General features: G+C 44.6%; 1 protein-coding gene across 1 annotated transcript in view; it reads right to left on the reverse strand.

The window, feature by feature from the left end:
• Positions 1-15197, reverse strand: part of abca12 (ATP-binding cassette, sub-family A (ABC1), member 12) — a gene marked incomplete at both ends in the record, with an annotated part of 101265 nt that overhangs the window by 16557 nt on the left and 69511 nt on the right. Inside the window, 6 exons of the mRNA XM_080752913.1 lie at positions 1654-1763; positions 3684-3888; positions 7553-7806; positions 10070-10229; positions 13106-13221; positions 15012-15189. Of these exons, the coding sequence (XP_080609039.1) occupies positions 1654-1763; positions 3684-3888; positions 7553-7806; positions 10070-10229; positions 13106-13221; positions 15012-15189 (1023 nt within the window). The remainder of the gene's footprint in view (positions 1-1653; positions 1764-3683; positions 3889-7552; positions 7807-10069; positions 10230-13105; positions 13222-15011; positions 15190-15197) is intronic.

Below are 15197 nucleotides of genomic sequence, written 5' to 3' on the forward strand. Positions count from 1 at the left end.
GCGTGCGTGCGTGCGGCTTGTCCCCGTGGTGCTGTGGTCTCTATTCTGTGCTGTGCTGGGAATAGCTTGGCAATACGACGTAACACTAAAGCACTGAGCTTAGAGACGGGGGGGGGGGGGGGGGGGGGGGTGGGGGGGGGTAGTGGGTAGGGGTTCCACTAACTATACAGGAGACTCTAAAACAGGGGTCTTCAACAGGGGGTCCGGGACCCCTAGGGGGTCCTCAGAGTTATTACAGGGGGTCGTCCAAATCTTTGTGTGATAGAAGTTTTTTTTCTCCTTTTTTATATTAACCACTTGAACCCTAGCGTCCATATTCTGAGAACTTTAGCCAAAAGCACCGAGTGCCGCGCTGCGAGCTTGTAGATCTGCTATTTTTGAAAAATCATGAAAATCTTTGAATATTTCAAATCCTTCTAAGGTTTTTTGAAAAACCTATGTTTCTATGTCAGTGGTGCACAAACCTTTTCATGTGAAGGACCCCCAAAATGATATGTATTTGGCCAAGGACCCCCATCTCAAAATATTTAGTTCCAGGGACCCCCCAGAAGCAAAAAAAAGAAGAAAAAAAAATCATTTTCACGACTTTTAAAAAATAGCAGATCTTTAAACCCTGCAAGGCCCGAATTAATTTCTACTGGCCAAAAAAAAATGAAAAAAATCAGATGGTGTTGTAGGAGTCATAATCACAGGAAAATGTAATGTTAAAAAATTAATAATGTTTTTGTAAGGTTTTATAGCCATAAATCATAAATCATGCTCCAATTTGCATTTTGGGGATATTTTAACACAATAATAACACATGTACATGTTCTAGACATTCTAATGATCACGAAAAACAATATTACAGGCATTTTACTTTACTTTTTGTGAGGAATAGCTTCAGTTAAAAAGTGAGATGTTGTTCGTCCAGACGCTGGAATTTCAACTTCTCTGGGAAGTGTGAATGTCAACCTCTGTGGGGCGTATTTATATGCAAATATCGTGGCCAATGGCATTGTAATACTAAACAATAGGATCTAATGATGATGTTAATGTGAAAAAAGAACAGGAAAACTAATTATAACGTTTTTTAAAAAATGATTTAAAACATGTTGCCAAAAAGCAACGCTGGGCCTTGCAGGGTAAGCTCGCAGCACGGCACTCAGTGCTGCGCTGAGAGCTTGTATATCTGCTATTTTTCAATAGCTAAAGTATAAAATAATTAGGGCCCCTCCACCTTGGGCCCTAGTAACTCAGTCCCACTCCCCCCCTTGTGACGCCCCTGTGCACGCTGCCTCTCCGTAAGCTACTTGTGGAAATTGTCTTTGGGATTTCATTAGACAGAGCGGCCTTGGTACATCTAAGACTGAAAAGAGATAATTACTGGACAACCTCTCCAAGGAATTACTTATATAACAACCAAGGAAGGTGATTCTCATTTAAGTACTGCCAATACATGCATTTATTTAAAACAACACCGCTGTCTATGATCTGATCTGATTTGATCTGCTGATACCGATCTGTTCTTAATTATCTGGGTGCGTTCGCACCTTTGATGGCTGTCGTTGCCTTGATGAGAGGGAAAAAGAAAGTACAGCCACCGTGGATGGGTTCAAGTCCACAGCTCCTTTCACATGACTGGTAATTCGGTCAGGTAAACAAACAGCTTACCCGTCCCAGTCCTTGATCTGTGCGGTTCCATCAGTGGGGCTGACGTCTCCAGTCAGCATCTTGAAGGTGGTGGTCTTTCCAGCTCCGTTCACACCCAGCAGACCAAAGCACTGCAGGTAAAGGAGAAACCAGTTGCTTGTATTTGGCTTTAACATTTTTCATAGATAGTGTGTCTTTTTCGTTTCGTTTTTTCAATCTTCAACACAGACAACATTGGTCCAGGCGCATATCACTTAGGCATTGCCACATAGGCATGGGGCTGCCTATGCGGCGTCACCGGTTCGATTCCCGATCCGGACGACCCTTGCCACGTGTCACTACTCCCCATCTCTCCCCCCATTTCCTGTCAGTCTAGCCCAAAAACAAAAAGAAAGAAAAAAAGAAAAGAAAAGCTGCACATGCTGCATGTAGGGCTGGGACGATATGAAAAATATGAAAGAAGTCGCGATTTACGATAATTTATCGCGATAATCAAAATCCATTATCCTGGGGCGGAACATTTGCCAAAAAATAGCCGATCAACAAGCTCACAACGCGTCGCAAACGCGACGCGTTGTGAGCTTGTAGATCGCCTATTTTTTGGCAGACATTTGATAGAGTGGGAAAAAAAGACTGTATCAAGTACGTATATTATAAGTACCTTTTACCAGTTATAGAGGGTTTAAGTGGTACCGTATATGCAGCTCGGCAAATAAAAGGTGAATTGATCCCAGTGCATGACGGAGGACGATATCACGATAAGTTAAATCTCCACAATACGATTATTGTGAGTGTTTCTTATCACGATAAACGATAATATCGCTTATCGACCCGTCCCTAGCTGCACGCCACGCATGGTTCCCAGTTCAATGTAGAGCCCGACCGATGCCATATTTTTTGACCGATGCCGATGTTTGGCGATGGTGAGTGCTAGACCACCGATTGCCGATGTTGATTTGGTAACCAAATGGACCCTTTATAAGATTTTTAACTCATGAGTGTAAAATGAAACCCTTACGGGCAACGACAATATATTCTAAGTTTTGGGTGGCTAAATGTCATCAAATGGTGGTCTAATATTACTTATAAAAACGACCGATACATCGGAGAGATAATGACCCATGTCCGATACCGACATCGGGGTCCAAAAACTACCGATATTGGGCTTAAAATGACCATATCGGCGGCCGATCCCGATCACATGATCGGGATCGGCCGCCGATATGGTCATTTTTATAAGATAGGAGATCGGGAAAAAAATATTGAAAAAAATATTTTCTGGGAGTAGTGAAAGTTACAGGTAAGGTGAATGCGATATGAAATGTAAGCTTACCATAATCACAGTAATCCTTAATCATTTTCAATCATATTCAAGGGCTTTTGGAGAAATGAGACAGACAGACAGAGCACTGCAGAGGGGAGGTGATTGTGTCAGACTCTGTGTCCAGCTGGCAGCTGATGCCAATAAGTAGTAACGGCCCCTTGTTAATGGATCAAAGGAAGGCAATTATGTCTCTCTGCACTGTCAACTAGCTGCTACAGATGCATACTTTTCAAGCAGACTGGTTAATTGGTTCTTAACTTATTTTGTTTCAACTTTAAAAATGGCCAATGTTTAACCAGTTTTTATATAGTTTGTGTGTGACGTGTGGCTGGAGACAGTTATAGGCCTATATGTGATTATGAAGAAGTTAGGTTTTAGTTTGTTCAACACAGGATATTTAAATGTAATATTTTATTTTGTTTCGTTTTGTAAAAAAAAAGTAATAGAATTATGTTCTTATTGCACTATTCTGCTCTTAATTTGATTTAGTTTGCATGGTTGTTTTGTGGTACGCTACTCATAAGCTTTGTTTTTAATGTGTTGATTCAGTGCTGCACTAAGTGATAGAATGAATAGATTTTTTTTTTCTTAATGCCTTGCCAAAAGATCGGATCGGGAAAGATCGGGATCGAATCGGAAAGCAATAATATTTGATCGGGATCGAATCGGGAGCAAAAAAAACGCGATCGGGGCATCCCTAGTCGGGCTCTAGTTCAATGTACAGTACCTCCCCTGCGGGGATGCCCACGGACAGCCTCTTGACCGCGTGGACCTTCCTGCTGAGGTGCTGGTAGATCTTGGTCAGCTGGTTGACCTGCAGGAGGTCTGTGTGGGCGGCGCCGCTGGCCATCCGCTCGCGCTCCGCCACCACGTCCTCGTCGTCGTCCGCGTCGTTGGCCTGGGGCACCACTTTCCTGCCCAGGACCAGGTGCCTGCAGCGGGAGGAGAAATCACCAGTTAACACATCGGATGCCCACGCGATCTCTGACGTCTTAATTTGCTGGTGCCCATGGCAACGCGTCATTTTACCTACCGGCGAGAGTACTGGCGAGAAAAGTAATCCGAGTAAATGTAATCCGAGTATGTCCTGTTTATTTCGCGAAAATCTTTACTTTCAGTCAGGACCGTTTTTTTATCATTTCTAAGCCACAGTGTTTGTGTTACGGCATGTAGAAGAGGCTGCCGTTTTGAGAAAAAAATGAAAAAAGGAAGAGAATCCGGAGAAAACAGCATTTTTGTGCAGCCGGTAAACAGGAAGTCAACGAGCCACACAGCACGTCCGGGTGACGTAATTGCGCGCTGCATGTTGGGAAATGGAGTTGTTTCATCACCGCGGTAGCCAAGTGCAGTAGCTACAGTACAGTATAGTTTACTGTACAACGCGTCAAACGCGTCGTTGGGCACTCGTAAAGATCAAAGAGATTGACGCGTAGACACCACGTGGGCACCCGATGTGTTAACCAGGTGTGCCAATAGAGCAGGGGTACCCAAACCTTTTTTGTCTCAGGGCACCCCATGAATATTCTTTTCATCCGAGGCACCCCTACATTATAATTTTCACTCCCAGCACCTTATATTTATAGCATATCGTCGTTGTCGGGGTGGAAACCTTGTATGTCTAAAACCATTCGTTTTTTATTTTCATTTATAAAATGTACTAAACTAGTGAAAACAGCGGATCTACAAGCACACAACGCCTCGCATTGCGAGGCGTTGTGTGCTTGTAGATCGGCTGTTTTCACTAGTTTTGTGCGACAGTCTTGTATGATGCAAGGCTTTGCTTTACCAAAAGACGTACACATTTGAAACTTTTCTGCCCGACAGTGACGATATTTTAGTGATTATGTTGCGTGGAAAACGTTGAGATAATAGCCATTTTGGTTAGAACTGACTGAAAATAACTTTGTACTTCAAGTTTAAAATTATACTAAATAATATTTTTTCAAGTGTCCAAATAAATTCCAAATATGATCACATTATCTCGTGGCACCCCAGGGTGCCCCGTCACCCACTTTGAAAACCCCTGCAATAGAGGGTATGCACGTGACATCATCATCATACCCGGAACTTTCTGGCCTTGACAGAAAGTTCTGGCCGCGACCCCCCCTCCTATCTGATTGCATTAAACGACGCTAAGCAACGTTAAATTCTCTTTGCCACTCGCGCACTTTGCCACTCGATATGCCATTCACTTTATGCATGTGCATATACCCTCTATAAGTTCATCGGGAGGCAACATCAATTCACCCTTTGTCAAGTCCCGCCCATTGTCCCATCCCTCTTCACACCCATTGGTTGCAGTGTCTTGGTGGGACATTCGGTGGGACACTCCATCCACTACCATTCTAATTCAGTTGCTTGGTATTGTTATTCTGTGTGTTCAATTCTAATTTAAAACTTGGTTTCAGTCAAATGGAGCTGCTCAGTGGCAATATAGTGACTCAGCATGTTTTTAAATGTTTTTATTTCTCCAAAAATTATGTTTTAGCAAATTCAACATAAAAAAAGGCGGAACCAGAGCGGGACAAGGCAGATAGAGCCTGCTGGTTGGTCAGTCAGGGACCAACCAGAAGGCTGACAAAGGAGAGAGATAGTCTTACCCAGCAAATAAAGGAAAACCCGTGAGAAATGTGCATTACTTTAATTGTACGTTATTAACCCATTTAGGCCTAGGACTATTGACTGCTTTAACTATTGAAAAATAGCAGATATACAAGCTCACAGCGCGGCACCGAGTGCCGCGCTGCAAGCTTGTAGATCTGCTATTTTTGAAAAAAACATGATTTTTCTTTGCAAGTCTTTGAATATATCTATTTAAAAGCAAACATTTGTAACTCAAATATTTGCTTCTGGGGGGTCCCTGGAACAACATATTTTGAGATGGGGTCCGTGGCTAAATACCTGTAATTTTGGGGGTCCTTGACATGAAAAAGTTTGAGAACCACTGATTTAGAGGAAGGATTTAGAAGTCGGGTCAAAGATCGGGTCAAAGATATTCATAGACTTGCACACATTTTCACGATTTTTCAAAAATAGCAGATCTACAAGCTCGCAGCGCGGCACTCGGTGCCGCGCTGTGAGCTTGTATATCTGCTATTTTTCTAAAGTTAAAGCATACTATAATGGTTAAAGTGGTTAAAATCTAATGCGACTCGGGCGCGTTCCAGGTATTTGAGAGTTAAAAGCCTTTGTGAGATGATGTTTTCACCTAACTAGATATTCCTCAATTTATTCAGAGCACACTTTTTGCTGCTTCTCCCCGACTGATTTCGTCCAGAACTCACACCAATCGCTACGTTATCTCATGTGCGCCGACACATGTACAGTAGATTGGCTGGCAGACATTTGTAGTGGGTATTTACAGTAGATAGGGTGGAGCAGACACGCAGATAGGAGCAAGCAGTAACATCTGCACAAGAGAGATAAGGAGAGTCCAATTCTCATGCTTTGAGATCCCAGTAGCAAACTAACTTAGTCATGTGATAAAATATGTATGGTTCAGAGTTTTCATATTCAAATCCAATTGGCTATGATTGCCATTTTTACACCCCCCCCCCCCCCCCTCCCCCCCCATTCCTGAACGGCTGCAAACCCCACAACTTACACGGCTCAGGCTTGCCAACCCAGCCTGGCGGAGATACGCGCTACAAGGAGCGCACTTTTCTAGTTTATACGTGGTTGCACAGGGACATTTCGATCTGCTATTTCTGACACTATTTTAAATAGTTTTAAACCTAGTATGTACTAATACTAGTAAGTCTTTGCCATCTGGCCAGTGATGTATATCGGACCAGTTACCCATATATGGAGACCCCTGGTACCCATATATGGAGATCCATGTATTGTATATGGAGATATGCTGTGAGAGCCCAAACATTCGTTATGTAAAAGTCCTATGATGTCTATGACATCTGACATCATACCCTTTTATGCCCATACATGGAGATCCCTGTCTGTAGAACCAGCCACACAGATATGGGCTGTCTTGGCCATATGTCTTGGCCATATATGGATTCTGTTAGTGTGGTATGTGGCCAATGTGGCCTCCATATATGGGCATTCTCATATGAAGTCCTGTTAGATATGGGCTTAATATTGATGACATCAGGGAACTCCATACTGTATATGGGCATAAAAGGGATTCTGTTATGTGCCATCACAGTGAAGCCAGAGCGTGATGTCAGAGCGGCAAAACCATTTTGTGTGGGTGGGAGTGGTACCCCTGACATCACAGCAAATCCATAGACCTGTGATGTCACAGTGATGTGTCAGGGGAACCACAGTGACAGGCGTGACCTACAGAGATACGCGGATACGTGGACAAGATGTGCCGGTTTTCATATTTAACTGCGACCTATGGTCACAATAAACATATTCTGACAATAAAATTGGTCTCATGGCATAGGACAGTGGTTCTCAGTGTTTTCCAGGGACTCTGTGGGTTCCTTTAAGGGGGTCTAAATTGACCTATACAAGTCTATAACTCTGACAGTGTACAAGGGTCCATTTGGTTCCATTTGTACACTGTCAGAGTTAAGGGGAGACCTTGAAATGTGAACGTTTGAGAGACACTTGACATGGGGCCCCTCTCGTCACCTGACTGTGCGTATGAGCCCCTTGTTGATCAGCAGGCGCAGGGTGAAGAACACCAGGCCCTGGATGATGGAGGAGATGAACATCCACCCCAGGGTGTCGGTGGAGAAGGGGTCCTTGTAGGCGTCGATGCCGTAGCCGCTGAGGAGCTGCACCTCCATGTTGGTCCTGGCCATCTCCATCAGCCCGTTGCCGAAGCTGAACTGAGGGAAGATCAGGAAGGCGTTGCTCAGTGTCGTGAAGATCTTTTGGATGGCCTGAGGAGCACAAGAGAGAGAGAGATAGAGAGTGAACAACACGGGGGAGAGGAGAGCGGGACAGTGAGAGTAGTGGGAGTATGTATGTACTGTATATTCGCTTCATTTGTTTTTCTTTACTTTGAACCAATTACTTAATGACGGTTCACAATCAATAGGGAAATAAATAAGTAAAATAAAACCACGTGACTTCAAGCAGACTCGCCGCACAGAAAGCTACACAATAAATGCCACAGAACAACGCTAACATACAAGAGCTCAAGACAAAGCGAAAGCGCTGGAAAAAAAATGCCTACAGCAGCAGAGGTCAACCGGAAACAATGGCTGTATGTAAATATGTGTGCTGCTCTGTGGCTAATAGAGCCTGGTAACATCCTGTACGGCGTTCAGCAATGAAATAATTACACCGTAATCCTGCATTTATAGTGCTCAGCACTTCTTTTACTGCTATTGGGTCATGTCTTAGGTCTCATGAAAGCTAGCCGGGTTGTGTGGTACGCTCAGTGAGTGCAAAGCCAGAAACAGCCAGAGGTGAATATACTAGGCCTAGGCCCTAGGGCATTCACCAAATATTCGAATATTCGAATATCAGAGTCACTATTCGACATTGTTCACCAAAGTCGAATATTTTCTTTTTTCTTTTTATTGTTTTCTCTTTAAAAAATATATAGTTTATAAAGCTTGGCTAGATAGGAAGTCATAAGAATGAGTTGTCAATGCCCCTGGTGGATGAATTTGTTAATGCTCTATACCAAGGGGTTCTAAACCCTTTTTAGGCTGTGACCCTTAAAATAAACATATATGAACTGGGGACCCCCACCCTGACAAGCACTTGGAATTGTAGGTATTACATTTAATGTGACTCGGTTCCACAGATAAATACTGTGAAAATAGCAGATCTACATGCTCACAACTCAACAACCCAACAACCCACAACAATCCAACAACCGGTTACAAAATTACAAAAAAAAAGAATTGAAAAAAAACAAAACAATAATAATCATGTTTTTTCAAAAACGACCTAAACTCGGGAAACTCGGGGTGATATGTGTTAAGTGTAAATGCAAGCGACACACTCAACAAGTGGTCACTTTCAAGATTTTGAAGTGGGCCCTGATCCAGAAAAGGTTGAGAAGCCCTGCTCATCGACTCAGCCTACGCATAAATCCTCACACAGCCTTTCCAAATCTCTGTCTGGCAATGAGGAGAGGACTAGTTCATCATCTCAGTAAACCACCTCAGATACTGACCAGAAGCATTGAAATAAAGGTGTTGTAAGCGACATGATACTGTTGAAAATGTAAAGCCCCAAATTCAGATATATTCAGAGTAATCATTGGCATAGAGTGTTTGTTCAGTAACAGGTGTCTCCCTGTTTCCCGAGCTCTAAATAGAAAATACATTTTCAGGACGGAGAGAGAACCTCATGAAGGTCATTCATTTTATCAGCTTTAATTTTGTTCCTATTCAAATTTTCCAGTTTTTTTGTTGCATCACTTCTAATTTCACTTGTTTATCCTGTATTCTATGTGAGTTCTCGCTCCTGGTTGGATCAAATCTGTATCCCGACCTGAAATCTTTATTTCCTGTGTTTACTTTTTTTTTTTTACTTTATAATTTTTATCCACAATTTTGTAACCCATTTTTTCACCCAGTGCCAATTGCCTAAGCTGTAATCCTGGGTTCTAGTCTCCCTCTGCCGCGCCTGAGGAGACAACGGACTGACCTCATGCTTCCTTCTATGCATGAGTAGTCCAAGTTGCTTCTTTTCACCTGATTTCCCCGGTTTGGTCACAGCGCGTGGAAGGAACACGTTATTCCAACCAGTTTCTTTTCCCCTCCATCAGGCGCCCCGGCTGGCCAGGGGGAGGCATTATAGAGACCAGGATTACTGCATGTTTTTGTGAGGGTATCTACCCTAGGAGAAACGGGGAGAACATGCAAACTCCACACAGAAAGGCCCTATCGCCAACCCCACCTAGGGTGTGGGCGCTGATGATTTCCTGTGTTTCCTCCTGTGTTTACTAAAAAGCTGAGAAGATGGGGAGACTGAACAAAGACTCTATGGCAATGATAGCTATTAGACCTTAGAGCTATAACACACACACTCACACACGCACACGCACACACACACACACACACACACACACACACACACACACACACACACACACAGAGTCAAGGATACTGCCCATGCAGTGACTATCCAATTGTCGGGCCCATTCAATGGTTTGCCTATTAATGTAGCGTCCGTGCCACTGACCTCGTTGTGGTAGGTGAGTTGACCCATGAAGAAGAGGATGGAGGTGGTCATGATGGTGTTGACGCTGATGAACAGGTTGATGCACACGTACGTGATGAAGGCCATCTCTGCGTCCTTGAAGATGCCAGACAGCAAGTACATCCAAGGGAAGGTAGCAAAGCTGAGGACGGAGAGAAAGACAGGACCGCTTGAGGTCAGCTTCTGAAGTGACTGGTCACTGTAAAGCACCTCGGATAAAGATGCTATATAAATGCACCATTTACCATTTACTGGTGACTTAAAGAGGTGGTGCCATGATTCCCCCCCCCCCCCCCCCCCCTTTAAAACATGATTATCAGGTATTATGATTATACTAGGAGGAAAAGAAAGTATAAAGAAAGAGTTAAAATTTGTTTTTTATGTGGCCACACCCCCAGTTCATTAAGTATGCATGGATGTCTTGGTGGGTGGTGACCCAGTTGAAGTTAGCCACACCCCACAGTGTTGGGTGAATGGTAATTAGGGGAGGAGTTGATTCTGTGATGTAAACGTATCTGTGTTTTTTTAACTGACACTTTTGACCACAAGGTGGCAGCCTCCAAGAGAAAACAAACAAATACCAAGAGAATACATAATTGCTCATAAAAACCACACCAGGGGGTCCAATGATGTACTTTCAACCTCCTAGACACATGGAAAAACAGAAAAAGTACAAAACTATGGCACCACCTCTTTAAAACCCTGCAAGGCCCAGTGATGCTTTTTGGCAACATTTATATTTTATCAAAAAAAAAACAAAAAAAATCTGTGGTTGTGTGGCTAGGATTATTAGTGTGCTATCATAATCTGACAACACAATAATAAATTTGCCCTGTAGGGGCACCGTCAGTTGAAGAATCAACTGACGGTGTGAAAAAAACTTTAATAATGCCAAAACCACAATGCTCATATGAGACGATTTTAAGATGACCCAAAGTTATTCTCCATAGAGAAAAAAAAACTCCACAACCCAGGGGTTGAACGAGTGACATCAGGACTTTGGTACTTTATAAGCTGAGCGTTCGCCGTGAGCGACACGCGGCCACATATTGTCAAAAGTACAAAAAAAAGAAGAAAGTGATCATGTTGTTTAAAATCAGTCAGCTTTGTGATCGTGGCAGCTAGGGTGGCTTTTCAGAAACCAAACATCCACAAAGAGCGCTTTCTTCTCAGAGTTTGTTTTTCTGCAGATGAAAGCAGGTTGCGGCATCCTCTCCATCAATGCCTCTTCTTGAGAAGAGAAAAAAAAATGACATGCCCTTGCCTGTCTTTAACCCATTTAGGCCTAGAATTATTGAATGCTTTAACTATTGAAAAATAGCAGATATACAAGCTCACAGCGCGGCACCGAGTGCCGCGCTGCAAGCTTGTAGATCTGCTATGTTTGAAAAATCGTGAAAATGTGTGCAAATGTTTCAATATATATATTTCAAAGCAAACTTTTGTAACTCAAATCTCTGCTTCTGGGGGTGGTCCCTGGAACAACATGTTTTGAGATGGGGGTCTGCGGCCAAATAAATGTAATTTTGAGGGTCCTTGACATGAACATTTTTGAGAACCACTGATTTAGAGGAAGGATTTAGAAGTCGGGTCAAAGATAAGGTCAAAGGTATTCAAAGACTTGCGCACACATTTTCACGATTTCTTTCAAAAATAGCAGATCTACGAGCTCGCAGCGCGGCACCGAAGTTAAAGCATGAAACGATGGTTAAAGTGGTTAAAATGTAACGCGACTCGGGCGCGTTCCCGGTATTTGAGGGTTTAACGGGCTAAATGGAGAAGTGAGGGGCGTGATGAAAGCAGACGCACCAAAGAACATTTAAAAAGGGAACAGAGAAGAGCAGAGCCACAGAGGAGGAGGAGGGTAAACATTAAAAAAACAGCACCAAAAGAAGAGGAAGATGAATTGCCGCTCCCTCTATTCCCTGCGGTGGCAGTACATCCTCCTCTCAACTTTTTCCTCTTTCTCTCTATTCTCTCCCAAATAATTTGCTTGTTCATTTGATTGGGGTTGAGCGGGTCAGCTGGAACCAACGGAAAACGGGAAGGAAGACAGAGAGAGAGAGAGAGAGAGAGAGAGAGAGAGAGAGAGAGAGAGAGAGAGAAAAGGAGAGCAAGAGAGAAAGACGAGAGACAAATGCACGCACGCACGCACGCACACACACACACACACACACACACACACACACACACACACACACACACACACACACACACACACACACACACACACACACACACACACACACAGAGATAGAGGCAGATAAAGATGGAGAGTCACCCTGCAGTGCCTTAACCCTTTTAAGACTGAGGCCGGTTCTAAAAAAAGCCTTCGAAATCCCTTTTCCTGAAACTTCAAATTGTCACAAATTGTCACTGTCGGGGCAGAAACCTCGTACCTTCCAAGTTTCAAATCTCTATGTTTTTTTGTTTTTTTTTGTCCATCATACAAAAGTGTCGGGGGGGGGGCCAAACCGGAGCCTAAACTCCAACCAACAACTCCAGTCCCCTTCCAGTAGTCCACATCGCTGGCTGGCAGTGGCTTTTCATTGTTTTCGGAATCTTACTTTATTAGGGTGGAACTTCATATATTTGTGTTTAAATATAAAGCATGCAGCAAAATCATCTGTACTAAAAGCTTTCATTTTTTTGTGCGGTGCTCCTGGAAGGAGCTAAGCTCCCAACATCTGGCTTTGTCCGGGCTCTGAAGCGTGGCCTACATCGTGGCACAAAGTGCTGCCTCAAAGTTTGTTGTACGCCCACTAAATGTCCAGGCTCTGAACTGAAGTGTGGCCTACATCTGGCTTAAAGTTTGTTGTACGCCCAAGGTCACATTGACCAAGCTTCATGGGACGTGTAATTAACGCATAAATAGCACAGCTCACTTCACACTAGGTGTGATTTCTACTTTAGGGTGGAACTTCATCTTCGTATGTGCAAATATAAAGCATGAGGTACAAATCACCTGTGTTAAAAGCTTTCATTTTTAACTGAATCAACTGCATACAAAACACTGACCCAAACAGCACCAGGAGCAAAGTGACGGCGCCCAGGTTGTGCTTCTCTGTGAACGCTGGAACCTGGAAGATTGCGACCACAGCCACAGTCAGCGCCACGGGGACCATGTAGAGGACCTGGGGATGGGAGGACAGAGAATGAAACAGAGTCAGCGCCACGGGGACCATGTAGAGGACCTGGGGATGGAGGACAGAGAATGAAACACAGTCAGCGCCACGGGGACCATGTAGAGGACCTGGGGATGGGAGGACAGAGAATGAAACACAGTCAGCGCCACGGGGACCATGTAGAGGACCTGGGGATGGGAGGACAGAGAATGAAACACAGTCAGCGCCACGGGGACCATGTAGAGGACCTGGGGATGGAGGACAGAGAATGAAACACAGTCAGCGCCACGGGGACCATGTAGAGGACCTGGGGATGGGAGGACAGAGAATGAAACACAGTCAGCGCCACGGGGACCATGTAGAGGACCTGGGGATGGAGGACAGAGAATGAAACACAGTCAGCGCCACGGGGACCATGTAGAGGACCTGGGGATGGAGGACAGAGAATGAAACACAGTCAGCGCCACGGGGACCATGTAGAGGACCTGGGGATGGAGGACAGAGAATGAAACACAGTCAGCGCCACGGGGACCATGTAGAGGACCTGGGGATGGAGGACAGAGAATGAAACACAGTCAGCGCCACGGGGACCATGTAGAGGACCTGGGGATGGAGGACAGAGAATGAAACACAGTCAGCGCCACGGGGACCATGTAGAGGACCTGGGGATGGAGGACAGAGAATGAAACACAGTCAGCGCCACGGGGACCATGTAGAGGACCTGGGGATGGAGGACAGAGAATGAAACACAGTCAGCGCCACGGGGACCATGTAGAGGACCTGGGGATGGAGGACAGAGAATGAAACACAGTCAGCGCCACGGGGACCATGTAGAGGACCTGGGGATGGGAGGACAGAGAATGAAACACAGTCAGCGCCACGGGGACCATGTAGAGGACCTGGGGATGGGAGGACAGAGAATGAAACACAGTCAGCGCCACGGGGACCATGTAGAGGACCTGGGGATGGGAGGACAGAGAATGAAACACAGTCAGCGCCACGGGGACCATGTAGAGGACCTGGGGATGGGAGGACAGAGAATGAAACGAGGGAATGGTTGTTGAGCTAGCGGGAGGGAAGAGTGGTTATGTAATATCATGATTTAAGCCACCCCACTCATCATGACGGGCATACAATTACACTATCCTTTTCTCTGTTCACACCGTTTTCTAAGGCTATTAGTCGTAGTGTAATACAGGGGTTTTCAAAGTGGGTGACGACGGGGCACCCTGGGGTGCCGCGGCGGCAGATCATTTGATAATATTTGGAATTTATTTGGACACTTGAAAACAATATTTAGTATCATTTTAAACTTGAAGTAAGTTATTTTCAGTCAGTTCTAACCAAAACGGCTATTATCTCAACGTTTTCCTTGCAACACAATCACTAAAATATCGTCACTGTCGGGCAGAAACCTTGTATCTCCAAGTTTCAAATGCGAACGTCTTTTGGTAAAGCAAAGGCTTGCTTCATCATACAAGACTGTCGCACAAAACTAGTGAAAACAGCCGATCTACAAGCACACAACACCTCGCATCGCGAGGCGTTGTGTGCTTGTAGATCTGCTGTTTTCACTAGTTTAGTACATTTTATAGACGATAAATACAAAACGAACGGTTTTGGACATACAAGGTTTCCACCCGACAACGACGATATGCTATAAATATAAGGTGCTGGGAGTGAAAATGATAATGTATGGGGTGCCTCAGATTAAAAAGATATTTATGGGGTGCCCAGAGACAAAAGTTTGGGAACCCCTGGTGTAATAGGTCCCCGTGAAAGCAGCTGAAATACGTTACCATGTCGTAGAAGAAGTTCACGGCCCAGTAGAGGGGCTCGCTGATGCCCGAGATGTGCTGGAGCCTCTTGGAGCCGCTGTGGTGCTCGTGGACCTCGTAGATGGCGAAGCTGGCCGTCATGATGGAGTAGCCGGTCAGCACGCACAGGGCCACCAGGATCTGGATCATACCCTGAACCCTGGGGGG

The sequence above is a fragment of the Nannobrachium achirus genome (genome assembly GCF_963921795.1).
Source record: "Nannobrachium achirus genome assembly, chromosome: 22".
Lineage (NCBI taxonomy): Eukaryota > Metazoa > Chordata > Actinopteri > Myctophiformes > Myctophidae > Nannobrachium > Nannobrachium achirus.